We start from the raw sequence: 25,945 nt of genomic DNA on the forward strand, positions 1-25,945 counted from the left end.
GAATGCATTCCTTGCTTTGCTTGTGTGCGTGGCTTTTGCTTTACCGATTAAACTGTTTTTATCTCAACTCGAGAGTTTTCTGGCTTTTACCCTGCTGATTCTCACCCACATCCCGCCGTGGGGGCGTGAGCGAGCGGCTGTGTGGGGCTTAGTTGCTGGCTGGGGCTAAACCGCAGGCAGGAATGACTAAATGCTACGTCCTCGTTACTCTACCAGTGTATTTTGCAAGGCTTTGTTCGTTGTTACAAGCCTTTACTTGGGCAAAGACTCATCTTGGCGCAGTTAAACTGAAGGATTTATAGGTAATTATAACTAATATTAACTGATCTGGAAGTTCTTTTTTAGCAATATGTGATTAAGATTAATAGATATATCGTAAGTGGTACTCTGGCAGCCAGCTTATAATTGTTTAAAGGATGGTTTTTAAATTGGCCTTTTTGTGTAGCACGTTGGTAATGGGTAAGGTGTTACACTTTTTTTCAAGGCCTTGTGCTGGGGATTTACGTTGAGCAATGGTATTATCACACACTTTCTAAGGGCTGGGTCTTGGAAAGGCAGCCAAGTTCATTAGATCTACTGAACCATAGCCTAGTCCTTCTAATAATAAGCACTGTCCCAGTGATACAGATAGTGGAGAAAACTGTTGTTTGAAAGGGATAAACTGGCAAAATGTGTGTGTGTGGGAAATATTTTGTGTGTGACTTGTTGTCAAGTGGGTAGGAAAAAATATTCTTGTGCTGCCATGGTGCAACAGGACGTCTCTTGAATCTATGTTAAACACTTATTTGGCACCATGCAAACTCATAAAGAACGAGTACCCTAAAAATGCAAGACACTATGACATTACAATTCGGAAAGACTCTTCCAAATGTTATTAGAAGAGTAGTCCGGTGATAACCTAACCCAACCCCTGATCCAATGCGATTCTGAGATACTGAGGCTGTGGCCCCACGAGCCCCAGCAGAGTAGCTTGGGATGTGCTGTCCTCTCCTTTGAGCCAGGACGGCTGTTCGTGGGGCTGTGCAGTGAACCAAAGTGGGACCCTGTCCAGCAGAGCGCTTCTCCTGCCCGTTCCCTGGGCAAGCTGCCTGACTTGATCCACTGTGTGCCTGTGGATTGGAAACCACCTTCCAGGGACGGGAGCAATTCTGCGTGAGGGAGGCAGCCTGAGCTGGCACTGCTGATGTGCTTGTGCATCCACAACCTTCAAACGATTGCCAGAATTTCCTTGGTCTGTTTACTGCACAAGGTACCTCTGCAAAATAGAAAATAAGTTTACTCTTGTTTTTTACACAGCCTGATTTTTCACCTAGAATGGGGTAGGCGTGTATGTTCGTGCCACTGCTAGCTTGGGAGGTGTTGAACCGATGCAGAACAGCTGCATCAGACAGTGAGCAGAGACCTGGGAGAAAGGGGAAATGCGTAGTTATGTTCTACTTCATCTTTAATATTGGATTGTTAAGATGTTGTTTTAAAAAGTCTAAAAGCTATCATGTTTAAAATCACTGCCAGCATCCCAATGCTAAAGGAGTTCCAAAGATGAGCTTGAGAACTCTGTTAAGTATCAAAAATCATGGCTCAGTGAAGATTGGTGTATTTATGTCACATCATAATCTCTCCTTTCCCTCCGATAGTCCACAAGCAGTAAGTAAGATGCCCCTTTTCCTCTGGAGGATAACCCCATCGGCCTCTGCCTCCCCATCCCCAGCTGGCCCTCTCTCAGGTTGCTGAAGCAGCTCAACAGTTGTTATTCCTTTATATTCCTGAAGTTTAGCTCCTTTTCCAGACCTTTTCCAGACCTGCCTACTCCTCAGTGTGGCAGATGCAAGTAATGAGCGGTTTAAACACCAGCATCCTCAAACAGCTGCTGACTATGCCACTGCCAGTTTATCCCTAACACAGTTTAAAACCTTTTTAAACCCTGCTGGCCGGTGTCTGGAGAGCCAGAAGGCTGCTGATGTCTGTTCTGAGCTTGCAGTGTTGCTAGCTTTCCCCATGCGTCCCCGCCTCCAATTTGTATTCTGAAGTGCTGGAAGTCCTATCAAAAGAACAAGAGTGTGCCATTTTTTTCCAATGTAAGCATGTATTATCACACGCAACGGTTATTTGTGCTGCCTTGACTTGTCTGCACATCTAATAGGATACACGTCACCTTTGAAAACTTGAGCCACGTCGTGTGCCCAAGTTCTACAGGAGCAGCAAGATGTCTCATCGGGCTGTTGTGCAATGTCTCATTTATCTGAGCCATCTTGACTTTTGAGGTGCTTTTTTCTCAAGACTTGCACACGGAGTTGTAGCAGCTAAATCTTTACCAGTTCTCTCCTCCTCCAGGCATGTCAGGTTATTGCTTTAGATATGTGTAAACATAACAAGTTGCGACACTCCAATAGAAAAATGTGCTCTTAGCAGCTGCTGAAACTTCATTCTCAATATATTTGTTCTCATGTAGACAATCCCACCAGCAGAAGCATAAACGAGTCCTGATTATTACTTATGTCTTAAGTAAGTTCACAGTCTCCTGAATGACATACAGAAAATAGGTTTAACTCTCTTTTTTGTGTCACTGCTGAAATTCACTTTTTAATTTTAGCACCTTAATTGGGACTACTTAGCTTTGAATTTAATCCTACAGATGAAGAATATGTGAATAAAAATGTCATGTTCTGGTTACTGATACTGTAGTCTCTGAGGCCGTGATTTTGAGGCAGGGTGGTGATGATTTGTTTTGAGCCAGGCCATGATAATTACAGGAAGGATTGTTCTAATACTGTGTCCTAACTACGATGTGCCGTTTCTTTTCTGTACGTTAATGCCAACGGCTTTTGCTGTATTTATCTAGACTGCTAGAGTTGCAAACATGCTTAGAAAGAAAAATCAGTATAAATTCGGCTAATGAATTAAAATGCATCTTTCTAGGCACAAAGGGTTTGTGGTCTAGTCACGGCACAACATTTTAACTTCTGAATGTTTAGCTCCAGGTTTGGGTGAAACAGCAGGAAGCATGAAAGAACAGAAGAGCAAGCACTTCCTCCTGTTAATTTACCTGTATATTTGCTTGCTTGTGTGTGGTGTGTTCTGGGGTTTTGAAATTTTTTTTTTCTTTGCTGGCATAAGAGAGGTTTTTGTTTTCTTGCACTGTTTTGTGTATCTGAACAGGTTTTTTAATTTCATTTTATAGGAAGAAAATGGCCCAGCCTACCGTACCAGCAACGTCCATCCATGACGAGGACTCCTCTGAAAGCAGAATGGTGGTTACATTCCTCATGTCGGCACTCGAGTCAATGGTTAGTAGAGAAGTTAAGCAGCTGTGTCATAACTCTGTGTTGGCATGTGCAGGATTACACCAATATATTGCCTCCCACCGCGGAGCAGGAAAGGTGTAACGTTATATCCATACCTTACTGCGGGCTGTCCAACTAGCTGTAACTCTGTCTCTGTGCTTGTGGAAAATCATGCCAACAGTCGTCTTAAGAGCCATCTTGTTCCTTGTTGTGGTGTGGTTGTTTTAAAAATTATTTTGTCAGAGAAACAAATAGGAAATAATTCTCGATTGCTCAGGTAAAGCGTGGTTGAAAGGCCAGGGTATGTTCCAGTCTTTGTCATCTGTAATACAGAGTGAATAAATGGTTTTAAGGCTAATGCCTTGCCCTCAGCTGCTCTGCCAGTTCAACAAAACTTGTTCAGAAAATACTTTATTTTTTCAAGTTGGCCTATCGCCTGTTTTGTAGAAGTTACTTAATTGTGGTGGGGTTTAAGGTTGGCCAGGGCTATGAGTGGACATGCCTGTCCCGTTTCCTTACAGTTGAGGCACTGTCAAAGATTTCGTTCTTTAAAATTGCTTTCTTAAACGATAAGGAAGATCAAAAATTTTCTTTTCAGCAATGAAACTTTGAATGGGATGGTTATAAGATAATTGATGGCAAGCCTTTTTTTCCCAATGGGTTCCAATATTTGGTTCCTAAAGGCTTTGTGTCGCTTTTTCCTCTCATGCTGCAGTTGTGGACGTCTTTATAGATTGCAGCAAACTCTGATCTGAGTTCCTAGGAAAAGCTGGCTTTTTGTGATCACTTCTTCATGATCTCACTCATTTTCTTAGGATCTCTGCTCTCTCCTTGCACTGCAGGCTTCCTGCCCTAATTCTTCGCCAGAAATTTCCCCCAGCAGAACCCATGCAGGTGTTCACAGGGAAGATGCAATCCTTCCGCTCGGGAGGAATTCACCTGAGCTTGAGCACAGCAGCAGGACAAGGCAGACTGCAGGCAGCCTACCTGCTTGCAAGCACACCTTTTTGAACAGAACATGATATGTGCTAAGTGTGCTGTGAGTGAGCAAAACTCCTATATGCTCTGTTGGAAGTTGGAGTAAGACACTCAATATGATTATCTAACAGGGAAGCGATAATTTCACATGGATTGATGTCATAAATAATTTTAATTAAAAACAGTGCAATCTCTTAAGTCTAGATGAGGCCTTAATTTCACTAATGCATCTACAATGCTTTTAAGATTTGTGATCAAAAGCACTCGAGATGTATAAATGATCCTTTGCTGTTGTTATGTTACTCACAGTACCTTCTGAAGGGTGGATGCTGGCAGCAGAAGTAATAACTCTTTTACATGATACCACATACATTTCTATTAACTGTACTCTTAACTATGGTAATAAAAGCTTTTTGTTTTTCTCTTTATAGTGTAAAGAACTTGCCAAGTCCAAGGCAGAAGTTGCCTGTATTGCTGTATATGAAACAGATGTGTTTGTAGTTGGAACTGAGAGAGGAAGAGCCTTTGTCAATTCTAGGAAAGATTTTCAGAAGGATTTTGTTAAATACTGTAAGTTTCAATGTTGTATTTTTGTATTTCACGAGCTGCTTAATGTCTGTTGCATAATGCTAATAACTTTGGGGAGCAAAGTTCTGTACATCATGGCTACATGCTATAATTATGTTGGCTGTGGCAAAACCAGCTGTTTAAGAACATGAAAATGATCAGTAACGGTGGTCTTGTTTGGAATGTTATTTCAACTGTGGCTGGAAATGTTAATTTTTTTCTTACATAACGTGACAAACTAGCACAATAAGAAGCATTAGACTGTCCACTGTCACAACACGTCCTGCATTTCCTAGTGCATGTTAATTTTTCTTTATATCCCCTCCTCCAAGTCTTTTTTGACTCGTGAAGGCTGGGCGGGACATTGAACAGGTAGTGGACTGCTTCTGTCAGCTCAGATGCTCCCGGTTCTTCAGATCACTTCATGCCTTTTTAAAGCAGATGCACATTTTTTACAAGATATTATTTTTTTATGTAGCTTTTTTATATCACTGTTATTTAGTAGACGCAAACAATATATCTGTACCATAAAGACTTAAGATTACATCTGCATTACTTTTGTACTCCTTTAAGTACATCTAGGGTGTGTTTTTTGTTTAATTTCATTTTTATAGTAAAACAGTAGAACTTCTGTGTTCATAAAATACGATCCGTTGAGTACAGGACAGCACTTTTAGGAGTTAGGTTTCAAAGATTCAGTGACTCTTTGGGGGAGCATTTATGTGCTTATTTAGGAAAGTGTTGTTGATGGACACTGCTTAATCAATACCAAAATGTACCTTTACATGCCCAGGGAAAGAGAGAAGATGCAGGTCAAGAGCAGGCGATGAGAGAAGACTCAGTTTGGGGGGGAATTTAAAAGCTACAGCTGTAAAATGTTCTGTAAAATGTTCTAATTAACTACTGCTTGGAAAGCAACTATGTTTAATCTGTAACAGAAACATTTGCTTCTAAAAGTGCTTTTGCGGCCAGCTGAAATTCTTCTGGAGGGTTTGTCTCGAGGTCATTTGTTCATGGTAGGCGTCTGGATTTTTGCCGCTGTCCTACTCGCTTGGACAGTGACTTTCTGTGCACATAAGTGTATTTACTCTAAGGGAAGTCACCATATAGTGTTGCGTTATAACAAGTAACTGATAACAAAATGTAGATTTATGACCTCACTGAGGAATCAAGTATAAAATGAGTCAGTTCCTTTTTTATTTTTTACAGGGGCAGTCTTCTGATGCTGGTATTTATGAAAACTGTTAGCTGAATAATGGGGGGGAGTTCAGTTTTTCACCTGATTTCTTTTTGTTGTTGTTGTTCCTTAAAGGGCTTCCCTGAGGTCCTAGATACTTTGTTTTATTGCCAGTGCAGTGGTGTCATGGGCCCTGGTATACTGGAGACCTTGTATACTGGGCACATCTATTGGTAAGGAGTCTGAGATAACTGGGATTTGATGTTTGATCTCCCTGGCTAGATCTGTATTTCTGGTTCTGTACCACGGGAAGCGCTGACTTCTCATCCATGCTTGTGTTTGACTGTATGAGACATGGTTTCTATAGATAGGTGCGTTGTGTTTAAAACTTACATTAGTTCTCATAATCCTGATCCTTTTCTTTATCAGGTTACAAGATACCCGTTCTTGGGCAGTGTTTTTTTTACTGTCAGGCTGAGGAGATGAAACAATATCCACTTTGAAAATAGGGTTTTCATTATGCTTCATGCAGAACATCGTGGTGTAGATCTGTGTAAATAAAGCCAACTAACCTCAGTCATTGCTTTTATGATTTCAGTAAGTCCATATCCTCCATACTTTCTCGGGAGTTTTGGTGCTGGAGGTAGTTTTCTCTTGTTGCTGACAAATATGTTGATAATTCTGGAAAATTTAACTCCAGCACACCGATTTTTAGGAATAATAGCATTACATATTCCTGGCCATGCTGATTCCATTACTGCCTTTGACAGTTTTGAAGTCTTGATAAAGTTTATAGTGTAATTTGTTTTGATCTAAAACTTAGAACTGTGGAGGCAACGGTTCTTTTTCCCTCGCACCTTGTTCCTTGAGCTAGCAATAGGCAATGTTAGTTGCAATGTTAGTAAGTGTTTTGAAAAAAACCAGGAAGGCCACAGTTCTGTGTGGTTTTAGTAAGTTAGAGTTGGGCCTTTTTGTTCCTTTATGATTAATAAAGGCTTCCAAGAGATTCTTACATTGCTGTTAGAATTAAACCTTTAAAAATTCAGCTGTGACATCAGTCTCTGGAACATGTGGTGCTGACAATATTGAGAATTACCTCTCTGCTTCTGTGGGTCTCTTCATTTTTCTTTAAGTATGGAAACAGAACTGTAGTTACTAAGCCTCCCCCTGGTTATGCCTGACTCTCTGTTGTGACGAACCACCATGTGTTTTCAGTCTTTGCTTCCACTTTTCCCACTGTTCTTTTGTATAGTTTGAGTAAATACAAAGAGTTTTCAGAATTGGGAGGGCTCAGGCTTCAAACCTGCTGCTTATTTTTAGTAAAAAGTATAATTTAGTGAGCTAAATTGATGAAATGTATGTAAGGTTTATGAAGAAAGTAGCATGTACGCTTTCTAGCAGTATAGGGCTGATAAAAATACCAGCGGTTCAGTGAAAGCGGTACTGGGGTTTGGTTTCTGTGGCTCTCATTCATAACGACTTTCACCCACACAGGTTCCCTAATGCCTAGCTGCAGGGGAAGGAGGAGCCCCGTACATCTCTCATGTACCTTATTACCTTAAGAAAATGTGTTAGAAACAAATTATAGCAATGCTTTTGGGTTTTTTTTAAGCTAGTATATGTTGTGTACTGAACACCTAAGAACAGACAACAGGCATTAATTACTTAAAATTGTGTCAGACAATATATTCTTCTGAACTGTGCTTAGGTAAGATGGCTCTAAGCCCTATGTTACAGTGAAATGGTATGTTTCAATCAACATAGAACTGCATGTGCTTGTACATGTAACACGTAATTTAGGTAAGCTGCAGTGTCATCCTAAGCCTGTGTAAGCTTGTATTGTACATAAAAGGAGTCTATTCTTGGAGTGCCTGCTCCTACTGACAACATGGACAAGCATGGGTACTCGTGTGCTGTAACCAATCAAGATCATACACGTCTTGTCCTACTAGTACCTCTTTGTTTTAGTTGCTGTTCCCTGCTGAAGTGTATTGCGTGGTCCTCTCTTCCTCTTGAATAGCCTCAGCAAGATCAAGTGCCTCATTGCTTTCTGGATCGCTGTGGAGTTCTGGGTTATCAGCCATCCTGAACAGGGAACTTATGCCTGGGGTGTGTCAAGAATGCTGTTCCCTTTGTGTATTCCTCTTGGTTGTCTTGGCAGTTTCCCTTGAGGTTTGGTCAAGGTTTGGCATCAGCTCTCTGGAATTCATTCTCGTTTGAATGGAGCTGTAGGTGGTTTATAAAACAAACAAACAAAAAAACCCAGAAGAGGCCTCACCTTCCCCAGGTTGTATTTGCCTGTCAGCAGTGAACTTTCAGAAGAGCTTCTTGACTTAGAAACACCTTTTTGGTCACCTGCTTTGGACTTTGAAAGAGCACTGTGTGTTCCATCTGCCAAGGAGCTGACTGTTCTCAAAGAATCCTGGTTGCCTCTGCTAGCATTTCCACTGGTACCAGCTGTTGCACCATCGGTATGTAGGTCGCGCGGAAGCATCCTGCTAGTTCTCAACTTTCTGTCAGCTCTCCCAGTCATGCTGCTTTTTCCTTCTTTGGTGCCAGGGCTTTGGGCTCACTTGCCTCAGGTGGGGCCATCTTGCATCTCTAGATGGTTCATCTTGGATGATAGGTCCTTTATTTTTAGGAGCCTTTGTTTTCCTTCTGGTGGCCTCAGGTTTCCATGCTGATCTTAATGCATCTGGTACAGGCCAGAGTTTGGCTTTAAGTCCTGCTAGAGACTTTGGCCCAACATCTTTCACTCTTCTTACCTGTACCTCCATGTCCGTCTGGCCACAGGTTGCGAGAGCTCCTTGTAGCTTCAGGAATGCTCAGAATCCATGTGTTTTTAATAGGGACAACTGTTCTCCTGCTCGTGATGAATGAATGGCACACAATGCTCCAAAGACCTTGTGGGAAAGATTGCTCAGCTTTGGCTCCTCAGTATCTTTGGTATGTGGATTATGATGTTCCCTTTTGGATATCCTCCATCATCTGCAGGCAAGTAAAATTACTCTTCTCATAAACTAGGTTACTGTGAACCCTCTTGAAGACCTGCAGTTAAGCTTCACTCTCATTGAATCCTTCTGGCCTTTGAGCAAATAGAAGTATCAGGTTTTCTGGGGAATTCTTCTTCTGACCTTGTGCTCCCTTATCTCTTTGACTCTGTAACTAATGTAATGCTTCAGCAGTTTAGAGGGGGGTGGAAAAAGCAAACAAAGACAGAAACCTGAAAAGCTAGATCTTACTGGTTTAAAAAACAAACCAACTTGAAACTGGTGAGTGTCTTCTGGATTGGCAACTGTTGGACTACTTTGGCCTGCTGTAATTTCCATCTGAATACCTGAAATTGGCATTTCTGGGCTTGTAGTAGCTTGTTCCTATGGTTGAGAGAGAATTAAGCATCTCTGGATGAAGTTATACCATGCTTAGGGTCTTGCTGTGGTGGATGCTTGGCTCCCTACTCCATAGCTGTAATTATAGCTATGCAGTGACTGTCCTAATTTCAGGTTTTGGCTTTCACAGAAGCTGCTGTTGACTGTGCAGGATCTCTTCTCTGTGGAGCATGAGATTTTTAGCTTAATATCTAAGAAGGTTTCAAATGCATGAAAAGACTGTAGAGCAATCCTTTGGTCTTTAAAGGATATGCAAATGGGATTCTGAGTAGCCAGTCTGTATATCACACGTACACTGGAGAGCGTCAGACTTCTTCATCCCTAGCTGTTCATCCCCATAGGCTGGAGGATGCCTGTGTGGGATTAAATCAAATCTGTTACTGCCTAGACCTTGTTTTCCAGGGAAAAGAGGTACATACGCCAAAGAGGTATAACTCATTTCTTCTGTCTTTGCTTTCTGCCTTCCCTTCAGTGGCAGAAGTTTGCTGTGGTTGGACACCGCAGACAGAAAGTGTGGTGACTCTGTCTCAGCTTTCCCCACTTTGCTTGCTTTCCTGATCTGTTTCTAGGGATTCTCCTCATGAAATCTTACTCTTGCTGTTCTCTGAGTTACAGAAATAGTTTTTCCTTACGTTAAATGTTAATGTTTAAACTATAACTGCACAGGACAAATCTACTCAGATGTTCCGAGAGGCTACCTTGTGTCCCTAGCTGTGATACTGCAGCACAGCAAAAGTGCTGTCAGCAAATGCAGTGTGTTCCACCTGGGCTTGGGGCTGTGCGGTGGCATCACATACCCCCTGCTCAGATCCCGGACAGCTGGAAGGCAATCTGAACACTCTGGATACGATTTCATTAGAAGTGATGTTTTTGTTCACTTCAGGAGATCTCACCAGCAATGAATACGAGCTCTGTGGTTGCTGTCTGCAAGAGGACTTTCCTACAGAGGAATTTGTGGCACTGGCGGGAGTCCTTCCCAATGGAAAAGTGCATATGGACACTACAGCCCTAAAGTCCAACTGTTTGAAGGCAGCAGCTTTGTTTGTTGTTTGTTTGCCTGTCATTATCTGTCTTTATGCTGTTACTGACAAGGGGTACATGCACTCCAAATTGCCTAACAGGTTTTTCCAAATTAGAAGTATTTTGTGAAATGAAATAGTCAATACTTCTGTCACGACTGAGGTTTAAAAAAGTGTTAATATTCTCTATTGCATCACTACAGGTGCAATTAGTTCCAATATTGGCAATAATAAAAGCAATGCTAGCAACAAGGCCAGATCTACAAAGCAGCTTAGGTACCTAGAAATCTAGAGCCAAGCTTCTGAAAGTCTCCATGCCATCTACCTGTAGGCATCTAAATAGCTCATAAATCAGTATTTTTGTCTTGAACTGTGTTCTCTTTGTAGGTGACAATATCCAAAAAGCATGGTGTAGAAATACACAGCTTCAGTATTTTTTAACCAAAGCTCAGTAGAGTGTCTAGTGTGTTGGTATAAGTATAAATTTTAACATGCTGAAGCTCCGAGTGGCATGTCTTTCTGCTTTCTTTCATTTTTCTAATGGATGAAGCTGTTCACATGTTTGATCCTATCTGCGTATCATCTCTGTACTTTCACTATAACCAACGCTGAACAGACTGTGATATTGCAGGCCTGAGAGCATCATACACAGATCTTGTGTTTAGAAGGTGATAGGTGGGAGTGAGCTGCAGTAGTGTGACTATTTTATTAACTCAGTAGCTCTGGGTTAATTTTAGACTTGTGCTTAAAAATGTCTTTGATTAAATCTGCTGAGATAGCCCCTAACACTGCAGCTTGGTAGTTAGTGCATGTACTGTACTGCTGGTCTGGGCATAGTCCTTTCATGGTACTTTATTTAGATGCTCCAGTAATGATGTAAATAAAGTATTAATACAGTTGATTTCCTTCTTCCTTACTACTGTGATTACCTTTGATTATATTCTGTATATCTTACTTGTCATGCCTGTAGTAATTCAGAAGTACTATCTACACGGGGTGTTTAGCTTTTCAGCTCTAAAGCAGAATGTCTCAGGCTTGAAACTGAGTACAGACTGAAGCCCCTGGCCTTTACAGAAGCAGCCTAATACCTTTTTAGTATTACTCTAATAACAGAGGTTATTAGTCGGTCTAACTGCTATTGATTGTATTTGTTTCTCCTCATTATAGTATCTAAAGGTCAATCTTTATCATCGTCTTTGTCTCTGATTACGTGCCGTGGTATTATAGTGGAAATACCATTCTGTAACTAGCTGACATCTTTTTATGTTGCTCAGAGGCTAATCCCTTGACACTAATACAGCTAGTTTAAAAATACTGGTTCTTTTTGATGATGATGTGCCAATGTCGAAACTGGTTTCCCACAGTCATTTTCTTTGGCCTTAAACTATTCTGTGGCCAGCTGAGACTTCTGTGGCTTTTGCTGCTCCTGAAGCTACAGAATATTTTGGAAGAGAAAGGAGTCATTAAATCGTAGACATAAATAGTAAATGAAAGAAAAACAATAAGAGCCAGACAGAGGATTAATCCTGACAAAACACTCGTGGAGTTGCATGCATGCCATCACTAATCCGTTACCTATTTTAAATGCAAATGAGGGGCTGTATCTATGATTCTTGCTTTAGCTTTGGTCTTCCAGTTCTCTTCAAAATAGGTACACTTTACAGAATGCGTAACAGGAAAAAAAAAGATGTTAGAATAGTTGCTTTTTAAAGCTGTAGCCGTCAGGATGCTTTTCGATTGCCAAGCCAGAGCTGTTTTACACCTCTGTAACTATGGACCTTTTTTCATGCCAGATTTCCTTCCAGCTATTCCTCCAGCCAGGGAGTGGCCTCTTTAAAACAATCTCTGCTAAACGCTTATTCTGTTTGAGTATTTGCTGGAACAGGCTCTTCCCAGTCACTTTTAATGGGAACTTACTCAGCTGTGGCTCTCGGTTGTGTTCCTGAGTTTTCACTTCTCTTTTTGCAGCAGATGACTTGGAATAATTTGCACTTCTGCAGATTGTAAGCCCAGAAGCGATGGATGGCTGCTCCGGGCCACACTGACTGCAGCCCGTCACCGTTTCCCAGACTAACTGTGCTGGCAAACATGATGTATTTACTCCTACCACGTCTGTCTCTTGGGAGCGAAGACCTTGAATCTCTGCTCGTGGAAGGGATCACGTGCGTGTTCCCTTGCCCATTTTACATTACGTGAGCCAGGTTGCATCATGCCTGTTCAGTGAGGTGGTAATGCCAACCTGGCTGGCTCTGCCTGGGGTTAATGAGGGAACAGTTGCATAATCCTTTTTGCTTGGGAGAGTTGTGGGCATGGTAACTGCTGGCTTCCTCTTGTGTATCGCCTTTCTCGTTCGGCAGCTCTCTGTGACGGTCTTCTGCATTTGTGCCCAGACCTCCGTATGACTGTAAAATCTCAGCGCTGTGAGTTAGTTCTGGGGGTCCCCATCTCCCTAGGATGCGACAAAGATGTACGGTGTGCCCTGATTGCTAAAGCTTATGGGGTATCTTTATTTAATAAAAAGCATGAAGCTTCAGATGTTCCTGCTGGAAATCTGGGACACTTTGCTGCATACACTGTGACTGCTTCTAGCACTCTGGGCTTCTGGTTTCCTAGTCTCTTGAAGTATTTACCTCGTACTTTGTTCACTGGAGGCACTATATTTTGCATTTGTTTCTGCCCCATCCCTAGTTTTTGAGGAAATTGTTCTGTTGCGGTTGTAACGGCTTGATAAATTAACTGAACGGTGTTCATTCTTGGAATTCCCAAGAGCTTTTTTGATTTAAGATTTAATTTTCAATCACTTCGTATTTTGTGTTTGCATTGGTGTAGCTATGAGTTAAAGCATCTACCCTTAACAACTTAATCAGTTTATTCCTAATAAATCACGTGCTTAGGGATTAGTTTAAAGATAACATTCCTAGCTCTTGCCTAACAGTTGCAGTTACAAATAATAACAATAAAATCCAAAGCAATCAGCCCCATCTTTCTTACTGAGAGCTGCTCTTTTTTCTGCTATTGCTGTCTCCATCTGAGATTGCTGAACTCGTTCAGCTTGGTCCTCCTCTGCCTAACCTGTTGAAATGCAAATAGTGTATTTCTTGAGCTGTCCTATGCTGCATATTTCTCACATATTACGATGTGTTCATCGACTGAACTCTTCATAAATAGTCTAGATCTTCATGAAAGATATTATGACCTGCTATACTCTTCCATTTCTCTTCTACTACTGTTCTCCTTCCCTTCTTTTTTACCCAGCTTACCAGGCTGGTAAAAGGGCGTTATCTGAAATGAGTGCTGTCAAGCCCTGGCTAGCCATGCATTTTTTTGACGGTTTCCTTTGCATTTCCTTTGTATTAGGGGGAATTAATCTGTTTTTCTTAAGCTTTACGTTACTGGCAGTTTCCCTTGTTTTACAAGTTAGTTGACCCCTTTTCCCAGGTTCTCAAAACGAAACTAAGAAGGCATTTTCAAAACTTCTGTTATACAGTGAGACACGAGTTATTTTTAAAAAGTTTTATAAGATCACTTTCTGCCTCCCTTCCTCAGGGATGCTTCCTTTGCTTCCATATCTGCCCCTGGCTCCAGGGGTGTGTCAGGAACAGCCTCTTGCAGGTGGTGTGGCGATCCAGATGCCTTTTCTTTCCAGCACCTTTGGCTTTAGCCATGCCCTGCCTGGCTCACAGCTCTGTGCTGTTTTTCTGGGTTTATTTCAGATTTGGGTAACTGGCCTCTTTTACAGCCTTATTAGGGCTAGGTTGCTGGGCTTGATTGTCTGAAACCTTCCATGGTCTGTCTCTGTCTAGCCAGTTAAGGGATGTGGAGCTAACAGCTAGTTTAAAAAACCTGCTAAGAAAGTTCAGTCACATTCAGTGGAGACCACCCATCTCGTACCCTCAGAGTCGCAAACAGAAAATTACTGTAGACAGCCGATCTTTTTGAAATTCCCTGGCTCCTAAGTTCTGCCTCACGCGATTTGCTTTTCTTGTGGTTTAAGTGATCCTTTGATAATCGTAAAATGATTTTTCTTTAATTTGAGGTTATTGTCCAATTTCCTGAACTATAAAACTGGATGGCCTTAAATATCTCATAGATGAACTGGGTGGATGCATTATAAAACAAAGCAAAACTCTTTTAGCCGCACACATATTTATGTTCCCTCTTTCATTGCTCATAGTTGTTTTCAGAGAGCAATTTTCCTTAGGCACAAATGCTAAATGTATGTACATGAGTGTTGTCACAAAATAATTGTTGCCCTTAAGTTGCCTCTTGGAGTGCCTGCACAGGGGTGACATTAATAGTCTTATAATAACTTCTTGGCTTTCTCTACCTGGGGGATTAAAAACCAGCTGATTAAAAACCGTCTGATGTTGCAAGATGCCTTACGTACCATGGGACTGATAACTTTTGCTAGAGGAGTGTTGAGCTCCATGAGCTTCAAGATACTGAATCCTACCAGCTTTTCTTTGTTGTTTTTGTGTAGCATCTCATCTTCAGGTCACATTTCTGCAGAAATTTCAATTAAGTAAATTGTTTCTCTGCTAAAGATTGATTTTTGCTTCTTATTGTTCCGGGAGATGTGGTCAGTGCTGGGTTTGTCACTTGCCTGCAGCGTGACCCAGCGGGGCACGCTCTGCTCCACAGGGGCAATGCAGCCTGCCTCCTCCAAACAGCAGCTTTCCCCTCGCCTCCGAGTCAGGTGCTTTGAAGACAGACGTGTTTTACGGCCTGTTTTAGTCTGCTGCACTCAGACCATGCTTTAGTGGACCTTCAGAGTAAGTGTTGTATAACTTGAGCTGAGCTGTGACTCTCTTCATCAAGTTATAAGCATAACAGCATCTATTTAAGGCCGGAAGCTATAGCGTTTGCCCGTACAGAGGTCAGGGTGTAGCTACCTAAGTGCTGCCATGCCACAAGAAAAAATTGCTAAATTAAAATTTGATTGTTTCAAGTATTAAATTTTTTTGTTCCGTCATAGAAATTTTTCTAAGACGGCTTTTTTTTTTTACTTTAAACCAGCCTATTGCTTTTATAGTATATCTGTTTTATAAGGATGGTGACAGCTGGGAGATTCCTTTTCCAGCCAAGTGGTGGGCTGGACTGCCAAACCCAGTCTGCTGCTGGTCAGGACAGGTAACAGGGACGGGTGTTCTGAATAACCAAAACACCTGGATAGTGCAAGAAAATGAGATGCTCAACCTGGACTCGGTGCAAAATGAGGATTGTTAGGAGTTGGGTGATGGTAACCCTGCTGACTCCAGAATAGCTTTTGCAGAGTACGTGGACTAATCCCGCAGTATACTCCCAGCTGCGTGGAACGCAATTCTTCTACCATATAACCATTCTTCAGCCTTCCTGAGCCATTTACCCTGTAAATACAGCCCCTCGTGCCTCTTCCCTGCCAGGGCTTGTTGCACATGTTCCAGACATCCCCTCCCAAAGGTAGCCTGAATCCCGCTGGATGCTCTAGTAATTGTGGCGAGGGCTTCGACAGAGCCGGTAAGTTGTGTAACCTCCAACAGGTGGAGATGTGTCCGTCAGTGCTGCCAGGAGGAGATGAATGGCTGCCAGGTTTGATCAGTTGTACGGAGCTCTTCTAAGTCTTACAGTGTTTGAGACTTGATCTTGTTTGTCAGACTTGATTGAAACTGGCCAACGAATGTGGGAGAGATCAGGGAGGCAGATGCGTAATGTGAGCTTAAGAAAATGGATTAAAACCATGTAATAAAAAACAATGATAAAGGTTTCTCTTCTAGTTAAGAAGCAAAATTTCTGTCTTTTTGTCTGCTTTTCATTTTAATGGGAAGTGAGCAGTGTCATCATCTTATTTTTGTTTTGCTTATTATTTTTAGAAGGTGTGGGTACACTTTTGAGAAGCTACTGGCAGTAAAGGCGTTTTCAGGGAATCAGTCTCATATGTGGAAAAAAACCACCCAAAAAGTGACATCGCATGTAGCTATAAAGGGAAACTGATGTCTCTTATCCCCGAGTTTGCAGGCGAACCTTATAAGCTGTCATTAATTCAGCACCTCTGTTACAGGTGTATGATAATAGTCCACTTTTGCATTATTTTTTGTGTTATGGTAGGCCCTCTCATATTGCAGAGAAAGCAAAAGTTTCGGGCCTGAAGAGCTGGAGAGCTAAATGTCGCGTGGAGGTGGGTTTCCAGGGTACAGAGCAGACGTGTGATCTGTGAAGGAAGGAAGAGATTCTCATTTAAATGAAAATATGATTTTTTTTTTGAAGACGATAAGTGTGTTTTTACTAAAAACATTGCTGCTTCAGCTCATTTCACAACCCGTTTGTAATCAGTTGTTCAAACTGATGTTTGTTTTCTTGTATTAGCGTAGAATTACGACACCAGCAGTACTGGTAATGCAAATCAGTGTTTCAGACTTACCGCTGTGCTTGCTCACGGTGAAGTCATGACACAACTCCAGCACTGATCATTCTCTTGCAGATAGCAACATGGATCTCCCTTCCTTTTTCTTTCAAATGCAGAATATCCCTGTTTTTCCCTTTTTTTGCTGGATGATTCTCAGTAAATCTTTGCAAGAGCTGGACAATAAGGAAGGCTGCCACCTGAAACGATCACTTCCATTTGCCTTTTAACATTGAAAGCAGTGTTATTCCCGCGCTCCTTTCACAATGACTTTTGCTCAGAGACTAGAACAAGGTGTGGGGCTGAAATATCTGTTCTGCATGATGATGGCTTGTTTGCAACTCCTCCTGTTTGGCAATGAGATGAGTACTTAAAACGTCTTTTGAAAGATACAGGAGCTGTTGTGGCAACAGTCAGATCCTTTCTATAAAAAGTTCAGCTAAGCACATACAGCATAAACAAACCAGAATGTAAAGTAACGGCTGAATGAGATGTCACGCCTGGCACTAGAGAGCTGTGAGAGCCTCCACGCAGGCATTTTACCTTTTCCCTGGTGACTCTCTTGGTCCTTCTTTTTTTGGCAGTTTCGCATTTTATTTCTACTGTATTATCCTCTGCTGAGATTAATAGTGTTTTCTACCTCTTCATGCCAAAAAAGCATGCTTGGATGCGGCTCTTAATTCATCATTCTTACACCTCAAAGGGTGATAATTTACAAAGGTTGTAAGTAGGATATAGAAGTTTGGTGTAAATGTCAATTTACTCATTGCCCATCTGCATCGGTAAGTGCGTTTGCCTCTAAGGCAAATAAATTCTTATGACTTTCCGGCAGGAATGCCTCTAAAGTGTCTATAGTCTAAACTGGAGGGACTGGGTACTGGGACTTTTAATAACTTCTTATTTTATTTTTGTCTTATTTTTATAAATAACTGCCAGGTGTTACAGAAGAGGAGAGGGCTGCAGAGCTGCAGAAAACCAAGGCTATACCGACTGTAAACAGACTGACAGTGGATATTGTGGAACTGGAAGCTCTCAGAAAGTCTGTGGAGGACTTTTTCTGCTTTTGCTATGGTGGGTGTTTTAAAGGCTTCAAAATAGCTGTCCTGGATTTCTAAATTTTTGTTCCAGTTGGGAGGAAAGGTACTGCGTGATCTTAGCCTTCCAACTATACTGCTGTTAAGGTGATGAGTTTAACCTTTAGTAGCCGATTCTAAAACATACCCCTATATTGGATGCTTTTCTTCTTGATGTGTTTTGTGGGATGTGATTTGAGATTAATGCATGGCACAGCCCATTCAGTTTTCTTTCAAGAAAGCCTCTGTATCTCAGTGGGTTCCGGTGTATGTTAATGTGAGCACTACTCAGTTTCCCGTAGAGATCTGCATCTGCACCTTGCTTTTGCGTCAGTCCTCTCCAAAGTAAAAAGTTTTATGAGGGACTCATCTTTTTGCTAACTTGAGCGCCCTGGACCTCAAAACAATATTTTTTTTTTTTTTTTTTCCCCCTAGGTAAAGCTTTAGGAAAGTCAACGGTGGTACCTGTGCCGTACGAGAAGATTCAGAGGGACCAGTCTGCTGTGGTAGTGCAGGGCTTGCCCGAAGGACTCGCGTTTAAACATCCAGCAAATTACGATGTTTCAACCCTGAAATGGATTTTGGAAAACAAGTCAGGGATCTCATTTATCATCAAAAGGTTATTTGCTCTCTCTTGCACTGGTCTGTCCGCTTTGGTTTTGTACTTACATTAAGTCAAATTAATTTTTATTTTTAATTAAATACATTGCAGCCTGTTTCTCTTAAACAGGAGTGTTCTCTCTTTAATGTTACACTACCAAGTAAGTAATGATGTCTTTGCTAAAGCTATGGGTTTTTCCTTCCGTATTCCCAAACAGGCCGTTCCTAGAGCCAAAGAAACACCTAGGTAAGTTACTACTTACTCAGACTAAATGGAAACAGATCAGAATTTGTGTTTAGATAGCAATATAGATTAAAGATTTGGTCACGTGGATAAAGTGGCAAACTGTGCAGAAGTTCTTAGACCGTGTGTTGCCTTACTTATGGAACTATAACCTTTTCCTTTATGCGTTCTGCCAGGAGCAACTAATTAGAGATAAAATTTGTTCTATTGCATTCTTCGTCCTTTTACTGAATTTAAATTTATTGTGAATTAAATGGTATCCTAGGGAAAGGAGAAGTGAACTGATGGACTGCATTGCATTTTTAGAAGATGCCAAGGCTTTGCAGTGCTCCATGTTCCAATACATAGGTGATTTTGGCATTTATATATAATTTTAAAAATTGATTTAATCTTCTGAAGGTGCTAGTTGTTGTAGTTCCTATGAAAGCCTCTATATATTAAAAAATAGGAGCTAGAGTGAGGATTTTTAAACTCCACAAAGATTCACTTCTAGCTTAAAAGAAATCCCTTCTCCGGTCCATGTCGTGGGATCATGTTGCTTTACTTGCAAAATTCATATATGTGAGGATTTGTTTATGAAGAGGATGAAATAATTTCTATAGTAATGTAGTAAAAAAAGAAAGGTTTCACTTTCTCAGGTGAAACAGCCAGAAGTTGATGCTGGATTAGTAAAATTAGAAATGTGTTGCCTGTGCCCAGTAAGAAGACTAGAGAGTGGGAGATTCTGGTAATAATATATTTCTATTGAAAATGCAAGGCAGGTTTTCAGCATGGTAAATAACATTCTATAAACATAATCTATTTGTGTCTAACTGTGATTTAGGACTAAGCTGAATCTCTATAAAACTCCATTATTTTTTTAGCAGAGTTTAGGTGAAAGATTTGTTTACATTTCTTTCCCAAGATTTTTACTTAGCATCATAAAAGAGAGCAGTGAAAAGCATGGTGAAATGCACATTTGAAGTAATTTTATATTGGTGTTGCTTTACTGGTTAATAAAGCAGTTTAATGAGATCTTTCCCTCATACCTGTGAATACAGAAAATATGCACATATGCTTGTAAAATGTGAACAGGCTTTTGCTTCATGAAATCAATGTTATATTGTCAATTTGTATTTAAGGTAAATGGAGTGCAGGAAATTCAAAGATTGTCTTTTAACTTTCAGGAGCTCATATGACAGATTCTTCACATTCAATTATACCTCCAAGTGGAAGGTGAATTTAAAATAATGTAGTTTTTTTGTATCGACTATGTATTTTCATATAGTTTATTTTTCTCTTAATGTGCTGCTTCTGTCCAGCTGACCTTTGGATAACTTTTGCTTGCCTGGGATTATAAAAAGCATGAAGCTGAATTTTCTCTTTCTTTTGACCATTATTTTTGGGGAAACTGTTATGAATTAAACAGATGGCAAATTTTCCCCTCTGTTTAATTAGCCCAATGGGTGTTCTTAATTTACAGTATGTCAGTCAGGGATAAGTTTGTCATGTTTTATGATATGGCAGTGATGGGGAACAGACGTAATGTTGCTTCCTTCCCACTCCTCAATGAGAAAACTAAAATAATTTTTTTTGTTAGTAAATGAAGACATTATATCTGGAATAAATAAAAAATTGGTTAATGTGAAAACAGGGATCAGTTTTTTGTCCTTCTGAGTTTGCTTTTCATTGAATGGTAAGCATGCTTTGAATATTGTATATGTTCCAAAAATGTAGGGATAGGAGATTCCTGGCAATTACCTTGAGATAAATCAGCTAAGCTGAGATGCAGGTTTTTTTACTTTTGTGTTCCTAGTTGGAAAAAAATACTGGGAGATTGATTTTACTTGACAACCTGTAAAGCTTGAGGAATTTTCCAGAAATGTGGTATTTGTTTTTTATAATGTCGACATGCTTGATTTATTTGTTTTTGTAGTTGTCCTCCAATTCAAGTGAAAATGGAACCAAAGGAGGATTCTGGTATGTTCAAAATTTTGTCCTTATTTGCAAAAAAAAATTGTCAGTTTCTGTTCAAGAAGGTTGAATTTAAGCAAAGGTTGGAAGCCTCAAGAAGAAAGCAGCAAAAAGCCATCCTTTGTGAGAAAGAAAAACTTTTCTTTCCTTAAAAATGACCACTTCTCAGCTGGCGTTTTTATCGAGTATTTAGCCAAATGTTTCCATCTCTAGGAAGAGGAGATTTGTAAAATCTTGTGTACTAAAATAATTGATCTTTGTAAATAGCTTAGTTTTAAGTAGAGAAGAGGAAAATCCTTTGGTTTTAATTTTGTTCTAATTGAAGATCCCTTTGTCCCTAATGGAGAGGGAAAAGCTGGGTTCATTTGTTAATATTACTAAAACATTGAAGATGTCCATTTTCTAGCTAAAATGGAAGTAAATAACCAGTAAATAGCAAAACGCGTTATTTATTGTTAAAAAAATGCACAAGCATTCCTAAGTTTCCCTGCAGGTAGGACATGATCCTGCGAGGCGCTGTGATCTGCAGCAGAGCAGTGGTTTGAGATAAAGGCATGAATGGGACATTAAATTAAATTAATTAAATTAAAGCCAATGGGACAACAGATGCGCTTAGAAATAAGCTGGTGACTTCCCCTTTTCTTGGGTTGGGCTACACTGCTCAGCATTTTGTATAAGAATTAAGTTTTTCTCTTTAGTCTAGTTCTTTGTTTGAGTTCTTTGTGCTTTACAACTTTAAATTTGTGGTTTGGGAGCCCTTCGTGGTTAACATTTCGCTTAATGTACATGAAGAGTTAACTTGAGCTTTCTCTCAGGTCAGTCCCAGACTCTTTCCAGTGCTGCTTTCTAGGCATTTTAAGTAATTCCCCTTTTGTCGGAATGTTTTGAAAACATTTTAGGGAATGCTGTGAAGGCTTATGGAGGGGATAGTTGACGTGAAGGAAGCCAAGAGCAGTCGGGGACCTTTGGTGCTGCTCCGCCAGCAGCACGGTTTGATGCAGGCTGTATCTGAACTTGGCTGTACAGGGGGGTGAGCCCGAGGAGCTCTAGAAGCACTTTCAGTACAACGGGTGATAATTTTTTTGGTTTTTGGTTCTCATAGTAGGCAAAAAGGAAGAAGACCATTCTTTTTAACTCTTCAGATCTGAGCTGTCATTTGCAAAGATGCCTAGTTTGTAGGGAAGCATTTAATGCTGAATCCCTTCTGATGGTGACAAAACTGAAATATAAGAAACCAGCAGGTCACTTTGTTACGGTTGTTTTAGCTCAACAATTGTTTAGTGTCTCAGCACCTGAGAACCTTTTTTTTTTCTCCTTTTTTTTTTTACTAGAATCTTGGTGGGCGTTTCGTTTGGTTTTTCAAAAGAATCTGGTTATTACTAGTTTCCGTATTTCATTCCTTTGTAGCTTCTACAGGAATTTCTTTGGAAATGGCAACAGTAACAGTGAAGGAGGAATCGGTTGATCCTGACTACTATCAGTATAATATTCCAGGTAATGATACTAACTTTCATATGTGATTGTCTCATGAAAGGGTCGGTTGGTTTAGTGTTGCACTCTCTCTGCCTCTCTTCGTACTTATTCTTGGTCATTAAAACATGCGATTACTTAGCTCTGTTAGGATACAACATTTCCATGCTGGCTATCATTTAAATTATTCTGAAGAATACCAAAAGAGCTGAAGTGCAACTTCAGCATACTCATATGTGTGTGTTTGGGCTGAAGGAGAAATTCCAGGAGTCTTTTGAACTGTTTGGGTTTTTTTTTCCTGAGTGTCCAGTCTGCAGACTCTAATTCCGGTGACCTCTTTAAACAGGAAATAAACCATAATAACAATAATGTCTAGAGCACTGCTTGGATCTTTTCTTTAAAGTTTCAGTAACTTTTATAGTGTATTAATACTTTTCTTGTATGGAATGACCAATACGTGTCAAAATTGTATTGACAGGTTTATATAAGGCAAAGCATAACAACATTTGTGAGGTCCATGACTCAGGCTCCGTGCATGTTTTAAGGGATCTCTCAGTTGCTTTGTCTCATCTCTACGTATCTGGTTAATTCTGCACATTAACCTCAACTGGGAGTGAAAAAAAGGAATCATTATTTCTATAGGTTGAAATGAACAGTAGTTAAGAAGTTCAGATTATAAATGGCAATATAAAATAACTAGAACCCTAAATTTATTATTTCAGCCTGTTTGCGTTTGCCGTGAGGTTAATTGAGCAATACAAAGGAACACAGACAAGCTGCCACGCATGTCTGAAGGATAGCTGCATGTTCAACAATGAAGTGCAAAACAGCACATCCTTTCATTTTGTAATAGTATAAATTATTGAGGTAACATTTTTCTGCGTGTTTAGACACAAAGATTCTTGAAGTTTTTTTCTAATGTGCTTTAATAACTAACTACAGAATTGTAGAATCCATATTCTCATACGGGCCGGTCTCAAGTAATGTATGAACACGGTTCGGAGAGATCTTAACCGTACGGCAGAGCAAAATGTCACCACTCAAGCTCAGAACTTGAAAGGTGAATTTTCTGGTATTAGGATTATCTTTTCTTCATATTTGTACATTGCCTAGCCTCAGGGGATGGAGGGCTTTACAGGCATGATATAATGTAGTAAAAATAGATACTTTTTTGGAGACAGCATAATCATAGCTCCTTCCAAAGCCAAGTCCTGTCATCTCTTTGCTTTTCAGCCCCTTGTGGCTTTCCATTTCATGCATAAAAACAATGTCAGAGTTTGGCCAGTAGCCGAAAGTGTAATCCAATGCTGTTTGAAAGGAGTTGGTACTGAGATGTTCCTTACAAAATAGTAACCCATTGTGCTGCAGCGTGTTTGAGCCCGTTTATTTTTTTTAAATATCCCATTTCTAAAAATCCCATTAAGCAACGTGGCTTTGGGAGGGGGATTTCTCTCGTCTTTACAGAACTCTAAATGTTTTCATTGGTGAAGAGTAATGTGTCTCTTTTTCAGACATAATAGTGCTGAATTAATAACTCCCCCTTTCCCCACTCCCTATGTAGCCCCCCAAACTTGTATTTAAAACAAGGCAAAACTGTCTGTGCTGGTAGAAGCGATGGGGTGCTGTGAGCTAAAAGAGGTCTTACCGTGTCAAGTCATGCCTCCTTCCCCAGAGTAAAGCAGCTTCCCCTTCGTTTCTTCGAGTTGCTGACGCTCAGATTGAAGCCAGAGGTTGTACAAAGTGCAGAGAGCTATAGATTCAAGAGGCATAGAGGGGTTCGTGTGTGCATGATGATGCTGTGCAGAGGAGTGACCCTTTGCAAAGTACCGTTATCCTGAGGTGTGTTCCTGAGGGATGACGCAAGTCTGTCCAAGCGTTGCCTTTGTAGAGACGCTCTGCAAAATAAAGAAAATGGCTAGGGTCGTAGTTCTTACTAAAAATACCCTACAGCAAAAGCCGGGCTTATCGATTTATGAGAAGAAACAACTTAACTGTTAGAGAGCAGCAACGGGCCCAGGGCTCCGTGGAGAAAATGATTTACGGTGAAATTTCACGGTTATTGTTTTTCTGTGAGTGTTTGCTTCCTCTCATGAATCCCTAATGCTGACCAAAGCGCTGCGTGCCTTGGTGGCACACAAAATTCTCCCATTAATCAAATGGGGGAAAAATTATACCTGTAAGTGGTCGTCTTTTTCATCTCTTATTATCTTGTAGTAGGTTGCAGCATTTGGATGTTGCCATAAGTTAATACTGAATTACTAAATTTGGAAGTATTTTAGCAGTACACAGTAAGACCGGGAAATAGGGACTGTAGCCATCAAAAACTTCATGTGGGTGTTTTGTCAGAGTATTAGGAGCAATTTTCCATTAGTGGGCACTAGCAGTATGGCAGTGGGTGGTTTTTTTCCAGTATCCTGGACAAATGTGAAGTATTAAATGCTTTGAGTGACACCAAAGACAACCTGTTCTGGAAGAAAGGTCCAGATTTTGTTGACTAAATGAGCAAGAGGACTGAACGTAGATCTGCAGGACTAAATAATGCATAGTGGAGCGTTCCAGCTATCACAGTTAACATTCCTGCATATACCTAATCTATAAGTACCGGTTGTTATGGCTCTTAAGAAAAGAAACGTTAGTTAAAATGCAGTTTCTTAGTTTAGTGGTTGAAACGTGGTTTAGTCCTTGAAATGTGGTTTGTACTCTTAGATTAAGCATATTACTATGCTGGGGGAATAGATCTGTTTCCGTGGCTGTTGCAGAGGCACCGGCGGGCATTTCAGCCTGAGCATCAGACCAGCTGGGTATGTGCAAGGCTTGATCCTAAAGCCAAACAGGAGGGCGTGTGTCCTGTACTATATTAATGCAAATACATTTCTGTGCCCATAAATCCTCCTAGCTTCCTTGCAGTCAGGAGACTGTTTAACTGACGTGTAAATGTATTGGACAGTAACAGACACACATCTTGGCTTCCTACTGGGAAGGCTGTCCACAAGACCAAGGCTATCTTAAAGACTTCTCATGGAAAAAATGAGGTCAAAATACCGTCAGCGCCAGAATAAGAACAAAGCTGAATCAATTAACAGGATAGAATTAAGAGCTATACATACTTGTTTTTTACCAATTTACAAAGAAGCAGGAATATATTAAGAAAATTCCTCAGGGACACGTACCATTTCAATCCTCTCCATCAGCACAGAGTAAAACAAGGCTTTTTTGAGACCTCAACCATGCAGAACTGAGTAATTTGCTGAATAAGGACCAAACATTTCCTGAAAGAGGCATATTGTCCCGAGAATTTTGTGGATGCAAGTCTTCAGTTATCACTGATGCCTTGAAGTTAACACAAAGAGTGCTGGAAGCAGAAGGAAAAGGCTGTAAACAATGTGTCCTGTGAATTGGCTGGTTCAGCATATAAACTGCTGTCTCATGAACTGACTGGTTTAGCTTAAAAACCACTTAGAGTGAGTAAACAACTGCCTAAAATCTTTTCTCTCTAAAGCATCATGTGGTTGAACAGTGCTATCAGTTTTGGAATTTCTGGAAATGTTAGAGAGAGGCAGTTAAAATATAGCACGTTCATCCAAAACCAAATGAGATTGAAAAGAATCTTCTGCTGGAAAAAAAGCCCAAAATGGGAAAGTAAACCGTGCTTTTATTCTCAATCTGGAATGTTGAAAGTCGTGAACATCTTTCAGTGTGTCTCTAACAACAAAATATTTCTCCTTTGGATATCTTCCAGAATACTAGATGTAACGTCCATGGGGCTAAAACGGTAAAGCTAGGCTGGCAGTGCTCTGACCTCCATAATGTAAGGC

At 40.5% G+C, this 25,945-nt stretch overlaps 1 protein-coding gene across 1 annotated transcript in view; it reads left to right on the forward strand.

The window, feature by feature from the left end:
• Positions 1–25,945, forward strand: part of GTF2I (general transcription factor IIi) — a gene marked incomplete at its 3' end in the record, with an annotated part of 83,754 nt that overhangs the window by 12,740 nt on the left and 45,069 nt on the right. Inside the window, exons 2-9 of the mRNA XM_082008666.1 lie at positions 3,179–3,284; positions 4,691–4,829; positions 17,727–17,861; positions 18,299–18,482; positions 18,682–18,710; positions 19,874–19,922; positions 20,623–20,666; positions 22,077–22,154. Of these exons, the coding sequence (XP_081864792.1) occupies positions 3,186–3,284; positions 4,691–4,829; positions 17,727–17,861; positions 18,299–18,482; positions 18,682–18,710; positions 19,874–19,922; positions 20,623–20,666; positions 22,077–22,154 (757 nt within the window). The 5' untranslated portion in view covers positions 3,179–3,185. The remainder of the gene's footprint in view (positions 1–3,178; positions 3,285–4,690; positions 4,830–17,726; positions 17,862–18,298; positions 18,483–18,681; positions 18,711–19,873; positions 19,923–20,622; positions 20,667–22,076; positions 22,155–25,945) is intronic.

This window comes from Phaethon aethereus (assembly GCF_964289735.1).
Source record: "Phaethon aethereus genome assembly, chromosome: 19".
In the NCBI taxonomy this organism is placed as follows: domain Eukaryota; kingdom Metazoa; phylum Chordata; class Aves; order Phaethontiformes; family Phaethontidae; genus Phaethon; species Phaethon aethereus.